The sequence below is a fragment of the Rana temporaria genome, chromosome 1 (genome assembly GCF_905171775.1).
Source record: "Rana temporaria chromosome 1, aRanTem1.1, whole genome shotgun sequence".
Classification (NCBI taxonomy): domain Eukaryota; kingdom Metazoa; phylum Chordata; class Amphibia; order Anura; family Ranidae; genus Rana; species Rana temporaria.
The window spans coordinates 354,584,533-354,603,098 of record NC_053489.1 but is presented as its reverse complement, the minus strand read 5'-3'; the positions used below and the strand labels follow the sequence as shown (position 1 = coordinate 354,603,098).

The following is an 18,566-nucleotide window of genomic DNA, read 5'->3' as shown; positions in this document are numbered from 1 at the left end:
GTATTGATGTGGAAGCTGACAAGCTGTAGGCTTGTTCAGCCTGGTAGTGAGGGCTTGTAATATTGTATAGTTAGTGCCGAGACACGGCTAGGCTTTTGTTTAAATTACTTTTGTTTTGTTCTTCTGCACACTGTACAGCACCTGTAAATAAGACTTTGTATATAACACCAATAAACACCCCACTGTTTGTCACGTATCCCATGGACTTGGTATCTGTGCCTGCTCATCCCAGGGAGCTTTTGTACCTGCTACCTATCCCCCAGCTTACAATATATTATATATATATTCTATTTATATTAGACTCCTTTGAGTTAGTTTGTCCATTTCCTTCTCGCATAGCACATCAGTTTGCCGTTTAATAATTTACTGCCCTTACATTCTTTGAACTCTTCTTTTTTTGTGTAATTTGTGTAAATGTATTTATTGTTAAGCAAGATTTAGGCAGCTTTCATTTAAAAGCCAGACATTTTTTAATTAAATGTGTGAATCCTGGCTGAAAGTTGTGTGAATATTGTATGAAAAAAAAAAAAGTAGCCCCAAAACACTAAAATCAGTATTACAGTTTTGAGAAAGACATGAGATTTAGACAAAAGAAAAGTGTTGAAAAAAATATTTCTGCTGGAATGTTACATCCGATGGCTACAAAACATGATTCAATTAATATGAATGGCTTACAATCAGAATAATCTATATAAAAATATATGTTTAGGAGTAAGCATTTTTATCATTTTAATACAACAGTTTTACCTCAAGAACAGGTCCAGCTCCCAGTATGGTCCTCTCAACACCACTAGCATATCCTTTCTGACTCAGTGCTGTCAAACAGTGTATTAGAAAATTGGTACTTTGTGTCTTTCCAGAGCCACTTTCACCAGAAATGACTATGCACTGGTTGACTTTCTTCTTCAACATAGTATGGTAGGACACATCCGCAATGGCAAAAATGTGAGGCTCCAGCTTGCCCAACTGGTGATTGTCATACATTTTGACATATTTTGGATTATAAATGGGTAAAAATTTGAATGGGTTGATGGCTATAAGTATACTTCCTGCATATGTATAGATCTTGTGCTTTAGGAAACGGGTTTTAAGGTTTCCCAAGATGGCAGACTCTGTTAGTTTGGGCAAGTTACACAAGTCATTATAATCCTCTTGAGAGCGAGGGAGAAAGCCCCGCTCCACAAGCATCCTGGCTTTTTCCTCTTCTGAAACAAGGGACAGATGGACATACTTAATGGTCCCATCCTTGTTCTTCTCTTGTAAAAGAAAATAGTACCCTTCTGCCTGTGGGTGTCTGTCCAAAGCCTTACGTGGCCAGAGAAGAACTCTTTGGACAGGGGAGTCATTGGGATCTAGTACCCACTCCTCTCCTCCAGACTCCTTCACCTCGGCCAGAACATAGGTTTTGGAAGTCTCAAGTCCCAGAGCAACAACTGCATTCTTGATTACATCTGAGGCCAATGAATCTTTTGTGGCCAGAACAGTGCAACAGTTTGAGTCCTCTCGAGAGAGCTGAGGATAAATGTACAGGTTGTAAGACGCCTTCTCAAGTTCAGGGTCATTTTTTAAACTCATTCTGCGCTTGTCCTGAATCCAACATGCCGTGCATCAAACAGCTGCATTCACAAACTGAAAAGAAGAAACAAATGTAACTATGTGTCTGGCTATTCACAAAACAAATCTTAAACACTTTTTTTTTTTTTTTTTTTTTTTTTAAGATAATGAAATACAGTAATGCCCTTTAAAAACAAATACTGGATGTGACAAATACATAGGCAGATTTCCCTTAAGTGACTAATGTTTTTCGGGTTGTAAAAAACGTCATTAAAAACGATCGTGTGTGGGCTTCAGAGCATTTTTCGGGTTCTAAAAAACAGGCAATTTTTTTTCCGAACATGCTCTATTTTTTAACGTTGTCGTTTTTCGGGTTGTAAAAAATGGTCGTGTGTGGGCTTTGACGTGAAAAACCCGCGCATGCTCAGAAGTTATGAGATGGGAGCGCTCATTCTGGTAAAACTACTGTTCGTAATGGAGTAAGCACATTCATCACGCTGTTACAGATAGAAAAGCGTGAATCGTCTTTTACAAAACACAAAATCAGCTAAAGCAGCCCAAAGGGTGGTGTCATCCGAATGGAACTTCCCCTTTATAGTGCCGTCGTACGTGTAGTACGTCACCACGCTTTGCTAGAGCATATTTTTTTTTCACGATCGTGTGTGGGCAAGACCGTTTTGATGATCAAGTTGAAAAAAAAGTTTTTTTCTAGAGCCTGAAAAACTGTTTTTTACAACCTGAAAAATTATTGTGTGTACGCGGCATTACATAATCACAACAATTACATGGTCCACACATGCTAAAATATTATTGTTCATTTTCAAACAATTGGCCAATGGGGCAGACATAGTTGCAGTACAGTTTTTATTCAAATTCTAATATATACGTGTAGATAAGCACCTGATTCGAGACTTCAACACTGAAATGGTTTAGATGAGAATGAATAATTCACTTAATTAGCAAAAGATCACACCTATATATTAAATCAATATACTGATAACAGGTAGTTTTGATAATTGAATTGATACTATCCCACTCTAGGTATTAACTGTAGTCTGAACCGGTCATAACTGTCGGCTGTTCCCAATTTCCCCACCACAGCCCGCAATAAACATCCCAACATGGTGGTTCAAAATCTGAACATTGACCCACCTCTTTCTGTCCCTCGCTATTATCCAAAGATGCTGTGCATCACATTATGGACCTATACTGTGCTATGGGAAGCAAGAGGCCCATGTCAGAGCATTGATTTTCGAGCGCCAATGTTCTCAGGGGACTCCAACTAAATATACATGGCACTATCTGTATTTTATATCTGCAATCTCTTTACCATGAATACCAACACCAGCCCAAAACTTAATTTTTTTAAGCATTGGACACAAAGAAATAGATCCTCGTTTTGTGTCTCAACTGTAGAGATTGTCCCGCAATTCCTGCTGGTATCACTATTGTCACCATTATGATCATTGTAAACATGACGGTTATGATGACTATTAGTATCACCATTACCAGCATTGGGTCGATCATGAGTTTGAGTGGACTTTTTTCACTTTCTTTTGTGGGCACATGAAACATGCATTATACATGCATTCATGTGTAAACTGCATGTTGCCAACATCTGTTATGTGTACCAAGTTAATCACTGTTTCGGTATATATTTGAATATGAGGTATCATTTAACCTCTTGACCACTGGGCACTTAAACCCCCTTCCTAACCAGACCAATTTTCAGCTTTCTGTGCTCTCACAATTTGAATGACAATAACTCAGTCATACAACATTGTACCCGTCTGAAATTGTTGTCCTTTTTTTCACACAAATAGAGCTTTATTTTGGTGGTATTTGATCACCTCTGCGGTTTATATTTTTTGCACTATAAAAGAAAAAAGACCGAAAATTCTGTAAAAATTGCAGATTGTGGGGGGGTATTGCAGAGTGTGGGGGGGGGGTATTGCAGAGTGTGGGGGGGGGGGGTATTGCAGAGTGTGGGGGGGGGGGGGTATTGCAGAGTGTGGGGGGGGGGTATTGCAGAGTGTGGGGGGGGGGGGGGGTATTGCAGAGTGTGGGGGGGGGGTATTGCAGAGTGTAGGGGGGTATTGCAGAGAGTGGAGGGGGGTATTGCAGAGTGTGGGGGGGGATTGCAGAGAGTGGGGGGGTATTGCAGAGAGTGGGGGGGTATTGCAGAGAGTGGGGGGTATTGCACATAGTAGGGGTGATATTGCAGAGTATTGCGCAGGGAGGGATGGCTGGATCTGTGACTGCAATAGTCACAGATCCAGCCACAGCAGCTGCTGCCACCCGCCCCCCCCCTCCTCTCACACTGTACCGATCGGTACAGAGAGGAGAGGGAGGAACCGGCGTCATTACATGACGCCGGTTTGTTTACAAGCGATCGCTCATTTGACGGAGCGATCACGTGGTAAACCGCCGCTATAAGCAGCGATTTACCGCGATCTGTGAAGCGCCGGGTCTTCTAGACCCGGCGCTCACAGATGATTCCGGGAGCGCGCCCCAGTGAAGCGCGAGTGAAGCATTCTGGGACGACGTCCCAGGGACGTCGTCCCGGAATAACTCAACCACGCTGTAGCAGTAAAATCGCTATGGCGCGGTGGGGAAAAGGTTAAAGGAACAGCGCACTGAGTTGTTTGACCCAATGTATAATAATAGACCCAAAGTTATAGGTTGCAATCTTAACTAACCCATGAGGCCCTTCCACTACATAGTGGATGTTAGATCTAAAGACATGTGTACAATTGTAGTGCTGAATGTAATGATATCAACATGAATTTTTTTTATTTTTTTACCTATACCGGTATAATTTGCTTCAAAACCACTATTTTTATACAGAGCAGATTTCTAAATAGCTTAAAACTTTCACACATTAGTAAGCAAATCAACTATTTAGTGAGAAAACCTAGTATACAGCATGACAGTGGGATTTAAAAAGCAGGTTTGCCAAGCTGTGCTGAGAGGAACACTCATTCTGCAGGGAAGGGCCAGATAGAGCTTTCTTTTGGTGGTATTTGATCACCTCTGCGGTTTTTATTTTTTGCGCTATAAACAAAAATAGAGCGACAATTTAAAAAAAAAAAAAAAAAAAAAACACTATTTTTTTTTACTTTTTGCTAAAATAAATATCGCCCAAAAAAATATAAAAACATTTTCCTTAGTTTAGGCCGATATGCATTTTTCTACCCATTTTTGGTAAAAAAAAAAAAATCGTAATAAGCGTTTATCGATTGGATTGTGCAAAATGTATAGCGTTTACAAAATAGGGGATAGTTTTATTGCATTTTTATTATTTTTTACTACCAATGGTGGCGATCAGCCTTTTTCGTGACTGCGACATTATGGCGGACACTTCGGACAATTTTGACAAATTTTTGGGACCATTGTCATTTTCACAGCAAAAAATGCATTAAAAATGCATTGTTTACTGTGAAAATGACAATTGCAGTTGGGGAGTTAACCACAAGGGGGCGCTGAAGGGGTTAAGTGTGACCTCATGTTTTTAACTGTAAGGGGGTGTGGCTGTAGGTGTGAGGTCATTGATTGTGTTTCCCTATAAAAGGGAACACACGATCAATGACGGCGCCACAGTGAAGAACGGGGAAGCTGTGTTTACACACAGCTCTCCCCGTTCTTCAGCTCCAGGGACCGATCGCGGGGCTCAAGCGGCGATCGGGTCCCGCAGCTCCGAACCACGGCTGGGCACTTAAGAGGTCGTACCTGTACGTGCTTGTGCCCAGCCGTGCCATTCTGCCGACGTATATGTGCAGGAGGCGGTCCTTAGGCCTTAGGCTGGGTTCACACTACTACACTACTTTCATCCTACTTTGCTCTGTGTTCAATGTTTCCCTATGAGAGCGTCTTGTAGCGTCCTACACAAGTCGGTCCGACTTTGAAAATGCTCCCTGTACTACTTTTGGTCCTACATTGATCCTACTTCAGGCCCATTGAATATCATTTAAGTCGGACCAAAGTAGTATCCTGTTCATGAAAGTAGGATGGATGTAGGACCAATGTAGGATCAATGTAGGACCAATGTAGCAGAGCAAAGTAGGATGAAAGTAGTGTAGTAGTGTGAACCCAGCCTTAGGGAGATGCAGACTAGAATACTGCAATCACTGAGCAGCAAATGATATCACCTGTGATGCATTTCAGTTATCTTGCAAACCTGGCCTGTTAGTGGGCCCTGAGGACGGGGTTGATGACCACTGTACTAGAGGACAATGTTTGGAGGACTGAACCTTGTAACAGTTACAAAGTCCTACTATGGAAGCCCCACATGGCCAGTGTATGAGCCTACAGAAGTTGCAGCAGGGCTGCAGCAAGGTACGGTACATACGAACATCTATTTGGCAAAAAAATAAAATAAGGAAAAAAAAACGAAAGTTAGTATTTGTGTTATGCTTATTTCCTAGATTTGCACTGATGGCATTCATACAGTACTTTCAATACACAATAAAAATACAGAACTTTCTGCTTTGCCTCACGCTGGCCATAACCGACGCTAACCTGCAACTCAACAGGAGCCCTGTGTCAGGAAATAATTCTTGTTCCACATCAGACACTAAACATATCCTGCCAGGCAGAATCATTGTCGGGTCATACTGAGGTCATATGTCTGAATTAAATTTAAAAGCATCCAAAAAGCCAAATGTTAATTAAATAGCTTTAAATGTGTAGCACATGATGAATGCTCCTTAGTGACAAATCCTTAAAGTGTTTGTATACTCTCTCTGCCCACTTGCACCTACAGGTAAGCCTTCATTAAGGCTTACCTGTAGGTGCTTGCAATATCTTCTTAACCTACACGGTCAAGAAGATATTTGCAGAAAAGCGGGCGCCGATGAGGGGCGTGGCCTGACGCAGCATGGAGTAGGACACGTGCACCATAGGCTCCGTCCATTACTCATTTTCCATTAATCCTGGACTCTGCTAATCTTCCCTTCAGTATCTGCCGCCAGCCTGGGGTCCCCCTCCGTGTCCTGCCTGACCTCCCCTGCCCTCCAGCGGCCCGGGCAGAGCGGCGGCCGAGATCGGGAAAGTCGGCGGCTTTGGCCTACTTGCGGAGGTCCGCGGCCATCATAGGCACCCCTCCGCGCCCAGCGCTGGGCCCGATCCCTGCCACCGGACAAGAGACACTCCCCACGCCACACCAGGCCTCCGCTGACCCTCAGCAACCAGGTGCTCCGATCGGAGCAGCGTTCCACCCCCCCGCGCACAGCGGCCGCATTTAGGCAAGACCGCGGCTACGGCCTGCTCACGGAGGTCAGCGGCCATCTTGGTACTCCTCTCTGCCTCAGCACCAAGCCCTGACGCCGGCCTGGGGGCCCTCCTCACTCCACACCTGGCCTCCGACTTCCAACCACCCGGTGGCCCGAGCGGGGCTGCGGTCTTCCCACACGGAGGCCGTTTTTGGGAGAGACTGCGACTTTGGTCTGTGCGCGGAGGTCTGCGGCAGTTCTGGTACCCCTGATCCAGCACTGGGCCTTGTCCCCGTTAACGGCCTGGAGGCCTTCTTAGCATACTGAACCTGGTAGCCACCCATCACACCTGATACCATGTCCCCACCAAAGAGCCAAAAATCTACCGTGGCAAAGCTTGCACAGTACCGCCGAAATGAGGGAGAGGAGGCTGAGGGGGGGGTGGCGGCGCTGAGAAGACGGGAGGTGGGCAAGGAGACACGGATAAACTGCTGGAGGCGATTACTCTCTGCAGGACCTCCCTCACTGCCCAGATTGAAGAGGTCAAGGTAGACATTTCTTTGATTAGGCAGGATTTTCAGAAACTTTCAGAAACCGGGTAACGGAAACTCGCATCAGCACGGTGAAGGCGTCTTGCCGCCACTACAGGCCGGATCTGACCATATGCAGAGGCAGATTAACCAGCTGATCGGCAAGCAAGATGACATGGAGAATCGCCTCAGGAGATGCAATCTCTGATTCATTGGTCTCCCTGAGGGTTACGTAAGGGAGGGACCCGATGTTGTTCCTGGAGCAGCTCCTGGTAACCACATATGGCCGGGAGGCCTTCTCCCCCATGCTGGTGGTAGAGAGGGCTCATAGGATGCCTGCTAAACCTCCCCCTCAGGGAGCTCCACCCCGTACCTTCATTGCAAAATTCCTGAACTACAAAGACCGGGATGCTGCGCTGCAGCTGGCGAGAGAGAAGGGCAACATCCCAGTAGGAAACATCAAAGTGGCAATATTCCCTGACTTCTCGGCCGAGATACAGAAACGCCGGCAGAGCTTCATGGAGGCCCAACGCAGGCTGCGCAGCCGTCACCTGAAGTATTCTATGCTTTTCCCTGCACGTCTGCGGGTGGAGCACGATGGTCGCGTATCGTTCGAGGATCCTGAGGAGGTCATCTCCTGGCTGGAGCGCAGGCCTGAACATGGAGGAGCTGACTGACCGTTCACCAGGTGAGCCACACGGAGAGACACTTTTGTTTTTACTGCTACTTGACCTGCCTTAAATCCTTATTGCACCGCTACCCTGACCTATGTCACACATTGGCATGAATATATATTTTTTTTCCTCCCTTTATATCTTGAGTCGACTTACTACATATCGTTACCCCCCCATGGGGGTCTTTTTCATACTCAACTTATTTGTTACACAGAGCTACAGGGGCACGTTGGTCCTACAAGCTGCATGCACAGTGCAGCGAATTTACGCCCCACTAGTCGCTGGGAACCGGACTATGCGGATGAACAGAGAAACTGGGTCTTTCTGCTTTTTTTCCCCATGCCAACTTGCTGGGGCACACTACAGGGCCCCGTCATCATTCCATATGGTGGCGGACTCGGAACCACTACCTGACCCAGTTGCCAAGACTGTTCCTCATTTTCTCCTTATATGTGCAGCTAATGTTGTTCCCAGATGGCGGTACAGAGTTGTTAAGGGTTCATGCCTGCACAAGTTGGGGTGGGTGTAAGGCAGGGAGGGGATTGTAAAACAGTTATTTTTCCAATCTTTAAGTGTGCATACAGTGTCTCAGAAACTGTTCAGGGAAGAATGTATGTATGTATGTATGTATGTATGTATGTATGTATGTATGTATGTATGTATGTATGTATGTATGTATGTATGTATATATATATATATATATATATATATATATATATATATATATATATATATATATATATATATATGTATATACACAATGTGTGTGTGTGTGTGTGTGTGTGTATGTGTATGTGTATGTGTATGTGTAACTGTAACAGTGTTCAATGCATTTCAGGTCTGTTACGTTTTATATTTTCCACTAGACCTTAGGATACGTGTTTTATTGAGGCGAGGTTATAATCCATGTCCAGCGAGACATCCAGTTTGGGGGAAGGAGTGAGCATCAGAGCGGAGCAACAACTACTGGAGTACCTGATATCTGCACGTTACCCCAAGCGGGGGCTTCTATCTGGTGAGTGGGGAATCCTTAGGGGAGCACCGGGACCACACCGCATTGTGTTTTAGGAGCACCCTTTCTACACCCAACTTACCAACTGGACTCCTACAGCTTCACCAATATCATCTTTATGTTCGTGTTACTCGCATGAAATATGACCTAGGGGCTACGGATGAACTACAGATGCAAAAACGTTCTTCCTTAAATTAAGAATCTCAGACATTGTCCATTTATTTACTGCATCTGACACTTTGGTGTCCTGTTGATTATCATAGCAGTTAATGCATCATTGGTGTAGGTTTCTCTCCTACAGGGGGCAGCAGCCCATACAGTAGCACTGCAGCCGGAACTTATATCATACTGCATGGACTTATGTTGTATCTTCCAATATAGATATCTGCAATTTAGCATCAATTGCTTCTAGGTGCCGGATTAAGTTATATGTTTTATGTATAAGGTTTTTTCCCCACAGGGGTTTCTTTATAGAGGGCAGCTGTCTAGGCACCTGCTTTATCCATTTATTTACTTTTATTTATTTATTTTCTGTCTATGTGATTGATAGGGTTGCTTTTTAGAGGCAGAGTCCTCTGTCTGTCATTCAGCAATATACCCTGTGATCCAAGGGTATACCATATACTTCACTGACTGGTACTATACCGTTCTGCAGAGTGCACATTTCTGTACATATGGCTACACATTCCACACAGCACTAGAGAGCTGCAGCTCAGCTACCAGAACACAGTGCCCGCCTGTAGCAATCCCAATAGGTCATTGGGGCCCATATCTACCTACGGCCCTACCCAGTTGACAAGGGACTGCACCACTCATATTGGGGTCACCTGACATCTTGTATCTACCGCCTCTAGCAGGCAGACCACCCATAGGGTGCTCAGTGGACAGGTGTCTACCCAGGCAGCGCCAACATCCCTACACTTACACGTACCATTTAATCCATGTCCAGCACTATGGCAACTATAAAATTCCTCACGTGGAATGTTCGGGGCTTGCGCGATAAAATCAAACGCTCGGCTGCCCTTGCATTCCTTAAAAAACAACGTGCAGACGTGGTGGTGCTGGTTGAGACGCACGTCGAGGGCAGACTTCAAAATGGCCCTTCGCCATCCTTGGGTTCGGTGGGCGTATATCACTCCACTCACATCTTATGCCAGGGGTGTTTCTGTATTGATCGCCAAATCGGTGCATTTTGAACTCTGTGAGCTCCTCACTGACCCCAACGGTCGATATGTATTTCTCCATGCTAAGTTATACGGTGAGCCGTTCCTTCTCATGGCTTTCTACATACCTCCTCCATTTAGCACAACAGTGGTTCTGGAAGGCTTTACCTTTATGTCTCGTAACCCCTCAGTACAGGCAATATGGTTAGGCGATTTCAACACTACACTATGTCCGGCCCTTGACAGACTCCAAACGACACAGGCATCGGGCAGTAGTGCTGATGCGACTAAATTCTCTAAACTCATCTCCACCTCCACCTTATAGACACGTGGCGACACAACTTCCCACATACTCGAGCCTACTCCTGTTTCTCCTCTGCTCACAACTCCATGTCCCGCATAAATTTTATCCTTGTGTCTCACACCCTGGCACCGAGGGTCCTGGAAACTGTGTTTTGCCCCAGGCTACTGTGACCACAGTCCATATTGGACCACCCTTAGTATCCCTATTGAGAAGCCGCAGAGGCTGTGGTGGCTGAACCCGTTCTGGCTCACGCTTCTCCCGGAGGATGATGAGCTCATCGCCCAATGGAAGCAATATTTTCTGGAAAATGACCACACGGCTTCTGTTGCTGCAGTCTGGGATTCATTTAAAATGTAAGCCCGTACTACCCTGATATCACGCATAAACAAAATTGAAACTGACTCCGCTGGTGCGTTTGACAGGGCGGTGATGGAGCTAGACTCCACTGAAAGAGAAAATGCTGCCAATCCCACCGTGGCAGTGGCGGCCCAACTTAAAATGCAGACTAGAGTGGTAACCCAACTACAGTTTACAAAGGCTCGTCAAAAGCTCTTTTTTACTAAACAAAAACTCTTTGAATATGGGGAAAAGGCGGGCAAGCTCCTAGCATACCTTGTGCATAGTGAGGACAGACCCCCAGTTGTCATCACCCTCCATGGAGACAAATTACAGACCCAAGTAGTGTAACCTCTAAATTCAGGGACTTTTTTGCAGACCTATATAAAACGACAGTGACTGACCCGACGGACCTACAGACTGCTTTTCTTCACAGCATCACCTTCCCCCAATTGACGAAGGATCAGGTAGACTCACTTGAGACACCCCTTACCACGAAATAAATAGATACTGCAATCGCCAGTTTCGCTAGATCCAAATCCCCGGGCTCCGACGGTCTCCGTGTGGAATTTTACTCTCAAATTAGTGGCCTACAAACTCCCAAACTGCTTGCACTATTTAATCACCTATTTGAAACCTTTACCCTGCCCCCCTCTATGCGGGAAGCGACGATAGTCCTTATCCCCAAACCTGGGAAGGACTCGGGCTACTCCGAGTCGTACCGCCCCATTTCTCTACTACAAGTTGATATAAAAATACTGGCCAAGGTGCTGTCCCTTAGACTAAATCAAGTCATTCTGTCCCTCAAACACGCAGAACAAGCAGGCTTCATGCCGGGCCGTAACACTTCCTTTAATTTACGCAAACTGTACATCAACTTGCAAGCTACACACACTGAAGTTGGGTCGTGGGTGGTGGTGACATTACATACGGCAAAGACGTTTGATTTGGTGGAGTGGGGGTATCTCTGGAGCTGCTTGGAGGGATATGGCTTTGGACCACGGTTCATCAAGTGGGTCCAACTGCTGTATAGGGCACCCACAGCCAGGGTGGTGGCCAATGGCTGGCCGTCTCGACTGTTTGACCTCAGCAGAGGCACAAGCCAGGGCTGCCCTCTTTCACCACTACTATATGCCTTGGCCGCGGAGCCTTAGCCATGTCCGTTCGAGCTAACCCGGAGATCAGGGGACCGAGTTCTGGCACTCTGACTGAAAAGATCAGCATGTATGCGGACGACACACTATTATACCTGGCGGACTTGAGCCCCTCTCTACACGTGGCTCTCCAGACAATCGAACGGTTTGGGACTTTTTCCGGGCTAAAAATTCATTGGGGTAAGTCCCAGATTTTTCCTCTTGACAGCTCATCCCCCACAGTTATTACCTTTTGCATCTCTTGACTCTCCCTCTTAGAATGTAAGTGCTAACAAGTGGTGGCCCTCTGATTCCTACTGTATTAAAACTTTTTGTAATTGTACCATCCACCCTCATGCTGTAAAGCACTGTGTAAAACTGTTGGTGCTATAAAAATCCTAAATGATAACGGTTATGCAATTTAGACAGGAAAATCAAAAGGTTAGTTGCTTTATCAAACTGCCACGTGCATAGCCAGATTAAGATTTGAACTGATATTCCAAACAAAGCAATATACAAATGGCTATATAATCTGGATCAAATCTGCATCATAAAACAGCAACAGCCCAGAAAGAAAATCCTAATTACACATAAACATCACATGTTTATACTTAGCTTAGGATGTCTGTATTTTTATAATGCTTCAATGGACAATAACACTGCAATTATTACTGGAGAGGACCACGAGACATGTGCTTCAAGGTTACAAAAACTAGGACCCTGCATTCACTAGATCTGGTCTCCCACAGAACATAGAAATGCAATAGTTTTAGTATTTGTAAACTGCTAAATACCTTTTCTCATCAGCAGTTAGAACAGCCTTGTGACTCTGCAGGACCCCTGACCCTGTGTGGACATTGCCGATTGGCCCAGTGCTGATCCCATGCACCCTCCCAAGAAAAAAAAAAACACACACAACCACAATTCTAGCAATACACACCCAACTGAGCATGTGCAGCTTGCCCCCAAGGCTCTGTTCTATCAGCATATGGTTTGGGGACTATGGAAGAAGGGGCAGATCAGAAATTACAGGATCAAAACAGACCTTTAACACAATACATAGGTTTTTTTTTTCCTTCTTGGAAGGAAAGAAAGAAAGAAGAAGAAAGAAAGGAAAAGAAAAGAAAAGATGCTTTAAGGCATATACAGGCCAATTTTACCATTGTGGGTTTAGAAACAAACACTTTAAATATTAATTTAATATCATTTCAACTGAAATATTAAAATCAACTGTTGGTTTAGCAAGTCTAGCGCACCTAAGCGTGTAATACCACCACTGCGCTCATGTACAGTCCTCTAAACATAGAGCTGCCACTTAAAAATAGTGACAAATGTAATGAAGTATTTTAAATTAAAAAATGTATAGGCTTTTTTCTTGCAGATAATGCATATGTTGGAAGAATTTTCAGCTTTGTATCATAGAAGATTGGTCACCGAATGAATGACTTGGAATTTCTTTTATGCACTCTTTATTGGATGTTTTCACCCGTTTCATTATGTTTATGGAATTGTATTTATTTTTTATTTTCACTATCACATGGTGTTACTTCAGATATGTATTTTAAATATAATTATACTTTATGAATTTTTAGTTCATCACCACATGGTGTTAACTGTAGAATTTTTTGTCTTTATTGTTACACAGTATTATAGGAATTTTGCCAACTTTAAGGCCCCTTTCACACCAAGGAGTTTTTCAGGTGTTTTAGCGCTAAAAATAGCGACCTAAATAATGCCTGAAAAAATCCTGCCCTGCAGTCTTCAGCACTAGCAGGACCGCTCCAAAAGTCCTGCAAGCCACATCTTTGGAGCAGTGAAGTAGCGGTGTTCCCAGTACAAAAGGAACACAGGTCGGTCTCCTGCCCTTGTGAGTCCCCTACAGTTAGATTCACTCCATAGGATACCCAGTTAACCCCTTACTTGCCCCCCTAGTGTTAACCCGTTCCCTACCAATCACATCAAATACCACCAAAAGAAAGCTCTAATTGTGAGGGAAAAATTATCAAAATTTCAAATGGGTAGAGTGTTGCATGACCGCGCAATTGTCAAAGTGCAACAGCGCTGAAAGCTGAAAATTGGTCTGGGCAGGAAGGGGGTGAAAATGCCCAGTATTAAAGTGGTTAATGATGGATAACTGCTGAATATTTTTTAGGGCTGAAACAACTAAAATCGATTATTCGACAATTAAATCGATTATGAAATTAATTTGATTACTATTTTCATAAATCCATTAAAATCGTCCAGTAACATAATGGGGTTAAAAAAACGAAAATTTTCTCTTTATAGTACAATAACAGCAAATAATCGCTACTGTAAATATTACTGTCACTGTTAGACGAAAATAAATAAATCAAACGAACCCCTTACATTAGCGATTTTTTGCTCTTTCTGTACTATAAAGTGCCTTTTTTTAACCCCATTATGTTGCTAAATGTCTTAACCCTGCTTCACACCTATGCGTTTTTTTGTAGCAGAAACGCACTACAGCTCATTTACATGGTTTCCTATGGGACACGTTCACATCTATGCTTTTTTCAGCTGCTGCGTTATTTGGAAAGGATCAAGGGTTTTTTTCAGAGCAAAAATGTTTTTTAATCTGCCCAACAAATTGGGGGGGAAAAAAAAAAGCGCATAAAAAATGCAAATGGGCAAATCGCAGCAAAATCACGTGCGCAATAATCAAAACGCACAGCAAAATACACTGCAGAAACAGACCAAAAGCAAACTGCATAGTTGTGTACCGAGCCTTATGCTGGCCAGATGGATCAATTTTCAGACGAGAATATCAATACGAAAATTTATTGTACTTTTCACTTGCTTTTAAAACATGGTTTTAAAATGAATGTCATTTCTGAACGAAAACCACATACACTGTCTGAAAATTCCTTTGACCAAGAAGTTTTTTTACCATTTCTAATAACACTATATGATATTTACCAGATTCACCCTCTAATAGTATATACAGTATATCTAATCTGTTATTCTCAGAGTGGGATTTGAGATTTTGCTCCCTAACCATAGAATTGGTTATTTATATGTACCACTGCAGAAATATTTAAGAATAACTTGCTTTTTTTAAACTTTACATATTAACTAAATTGTACACCACACTTTCTTTTTAAAAAAGGTAATGAACTGATTAATCGAAACAATAAAATCGGCCAACTAATGGATTATGAAAATAATCGTTAGTTGCAGACCTAATAATTTTAAACATGCCGGCAATTCTGGGCACATTTGCTGACAATTTGCTGCTATACAGTGCCTGGAAAAAGTATTTATATGCCTTGAAATTTTCAACATTTTGTGATGTTACAACTAAAAACGCAAATGTATTTTATTGGGATTTTATGCGAGAGCAAGACCAACAAAGTGGCACATAATTGTCAAGTGGAAGGAAAATGATAAATGATTTTCAAAATGTTTTACAAAAGTGTGGTGTACATTTGTATTCAGCCCCCCGGGGTCAATACTTTGTAGAACCACCTTTCTCTGCAATTACAGCTGCAAGCCTTTTTGGGTATGTCTCCAGCTTTGCAATCTGTCCGAGTCAACAGCAGGTCAGAGGAGGAGCCGCTACAGGGCAGAGATGACAGCTGCTCTTTAAAAATTAGGATTTCAAACAAGCCTTTTACTAGCGATTTAAACTGACTTGATTTAAATAAAATACGCCCAGTTGTCCTCCTACTTCACAATTATGTGCCACTTTGTGTTGGTCTATGACATAAAATCCCAATAAAATACACTTACAGTTGTAACATGACAAAATGTGGAAAATTTCAAGGGGCATGAATTATAGCTGCATGATCAATCGTTAAAAGATTGTGACCTCGATTCAACCCCAGACACGATCTTAATCCAGCATTTCTACAATTCATGTAACAAGGGCAGGGCAGGGCAGTTGTGCGGCTCACAGCTGTAATAAAAAATAAAAAAAAGGCAATGTTCATCAATTGGCCAGCGGGGAAGCCAATCAGCAGACTTGATTTCCACCAGCAATCGTTCCCCTTAGAGACAGAACGGGGATCTGCCGAAGAAAACAAGGCAGATCTCCGTTCTGTCAGGGGATGACACAGAGATCTGTGTTCCTGCAAAGCAGCAAGACGGATCTGTGCGTTTCCACAGTATCCCCCATACAGCTAGAAAACACAAACTGGGAACACATTGAACCCCTTCACTGCCAGTGTCATTAGTACAATGTCAGTGCATATTTTTAGCACTGAGAACTAATGTCACTGGTTTCCAAAAAAGTTTAAAAATGTCAGTTAGGTGTCCGACACAGTCAGGCAAAAGGAAAAAAAAAGGGGAGAGGGAGAGAGGGAGGCAAACCAATCAATACACTTATCGGGATTTTTACTTACCAAAAATATGTAGAATACATATTGACGTAAACTGATAATTTTTTTTCTTTAGAACACAAAAAATAAATAAAAAACGCAGAGGTAGGTGATCAAATACCACCAAAAAGAAATCTCTATTTTTTTGTGTACAATGTCACATGTCAGTTAAAACTAAGGCAGTGCCGTATTGCACAAAATATTTTTTAAAATTACATTTTTTTTAGCACATTTATCTTTTCTGCGAGGAACAGTTAGGATGATTTTTTTCTGATAAATTTTGGTGATGAATTTTTTGGATGCAATTTTCTTATTTTGTATCTCGAGTTTCATATTTTTTTACTTTCACGGTACCGAAAGGAACCTATACACAATTTTGTAATCAAATACGTAATAGAGCACTAAATACATACACCTTTTTGGTATAGGATATATGGCGAGAACCTCTTTAACCACTTAACCCCCGGACCATATTGCTGCCCAAAGACCAGAAGACTTTTTGCGATTCGAGACTGCGCCGCTTTAACTGACAATTGCGCGGTCGTGCGACGTGGCTCCCAAACAAAATTGGCGTCCTTTTTTTCCCCACAAATAGAGCTTTCTTTTGGTGGTATTTGATCACCTCTGCGTTTATTTTTTGCGCTATAAACAAAAATAGAGCGACGATTTTGAAAAAAATGAATATTTTTTACTTTTTGCTATAATAAATATCCCCCAAAAAATATATAAAAAAAACATTTTTTTTCCTCAGTTTAGGCCGATACGTATTCGTCTACATATTTTTCGTAAAAAAAAAAAAAAAAAAATCGCAATAAGCGTTTATTGATTGGTTTGCGCAAGTTATAGCGTTTACAAAATAGGGGGTATTTTTATGGTATTTTTATTAATATATTTTTTTACTAGTAATGGCGGCGATCAGCGATTTTTTTTCGGTACTGCGACATTATGGCGGACACTTCGGACACTTTTGACACATTTTTTGGACCATTGGCATTTTTATAGCGATCCGTGCTATAAAAATGCATTGGATTACTATAAAAATGCCACTGGCAGTGAAGGGGTTAAGTATGTCCCTGTGTGTTCTTACTGTGGGGGGGGGGGGTGTGGCCTTACTAGGGGAAACACTGATCCTCTGTTCATACTTTGTATGAACAGAAGATCAGCATTTCCCCCCGACAGGACCGAGAGCTGTGTGTTTACACACACAGCTCCCGGTCCCCGCTCTGTAACGAGCGATCGCGTGTGCCCGGCGGCGATCACGCCTGCGAGTCGGGGCAAGCGGGGGCGTGCGCCTCCGGCGGCGCGCACGCGCCCCCTAGTGGCGGCTCGAAGAGCCGCCGTATAGCTACGGGCTCTCGCCCAGAAGAGCCGACCTGCCGCCGTATAATGACGGTGCGCGGTCGGCTAGTGGTTAAATACACCAATTTCACACCGACATATCTCATTGCTTGTTACTTGGTTAAAGAGGTTGTAAAGGTTTGTCTTTTATTTTCTAAAAAGGTTCCTTTAAAGCGGAGGTTCACCCTAAAACAATTATATACCATTACATCCAGCATACTTCCGACATCTACAGTATGCTGTTTTTTTTTGCCGTACATACAGTTTTATTGTTATTTTCCCCCCGGCTTCTGGCTCCCGCGGGAGTTCCTATTCAGAGGCTAGATGATTGACGTCTGGTGAAAAACTTCTGCTGGCGCATAAGGCGCGTCACCAGTTTTCCGTAACTAGCCGACCTGCGAATCGGCTCTATATGGCGCCTGCGCAGTCAGCTCTTACCTCTAAATAGGAACGCCCACTTCCGCGAGCCAGAACTCGGGGGGGGGGGGGGGGGACATGTGTGTGTGGAAATAAAACGGTATGTATGGAAAAGAAAAAGAAAAAAAAAAAAAAAGCATACTGTAGATGTTTTTTTAGGGTGAACCTCCGCTTTAAGCTAGTGCATTGTTGGTTCACTTACCTTTTCCTTCGATTATCCTTCTAAAATGTTTTTCTTTGTCTGAATTTCTCACTTTCCGTTTCTCCTCAGTAAGCTTTCCACCATTATCTGAGCGGTGGAAAGTCATTTAGAACAGCTTACTGAACATCTTACTGGAGGAGGAACAGGAAGTGAGAAATTCAGACAAAAAAGCATTTAGAAGAGAAATCGAAGGAAAAGATAAGTGAACCCACAATGCACTAGCTTAAAGTAACCTATTTAGAAAATAAAAAACGAACCTTTACAACCCCTTTAATTGTACTGTCACCTGAGTAGAGTGTCTTACCCAGGAGGTGACAAGGAAACGCCACTCACCCCTATACCAACATACTTTTTCA

The 18,566-nt window shown here is 43.2% G+C and overlaps 1 protein-coding gene across 6 annotated transcripts in view; it reads right to left on the bottom strand.

Annotated features, from left to right (window-relative positions):
* The window catches only part of MYO9B (myosin IXB), a 201,472-nt gene that overhangs the window by 145,669 nt on the left and 37,237 nt on the right, over positions 1-18,566 (bottom strand). For all 6 annotated transcript variants that reach the window (XM_040321203.1, XM_040321187.1, XM_040321208.1 and 3 more), the window contains exon 2: positions 748-1,629. In XM_040321203.1, the coding sequence (XP_040177137.1) occupies positions 748-1,575 (828 nt within the window). In that variant the 5' untranslated portion in view covers positions 1,576-1,629. The remainder of the gene's footprint in view (positions 1-747; positions 1,630-18,566) is intronic.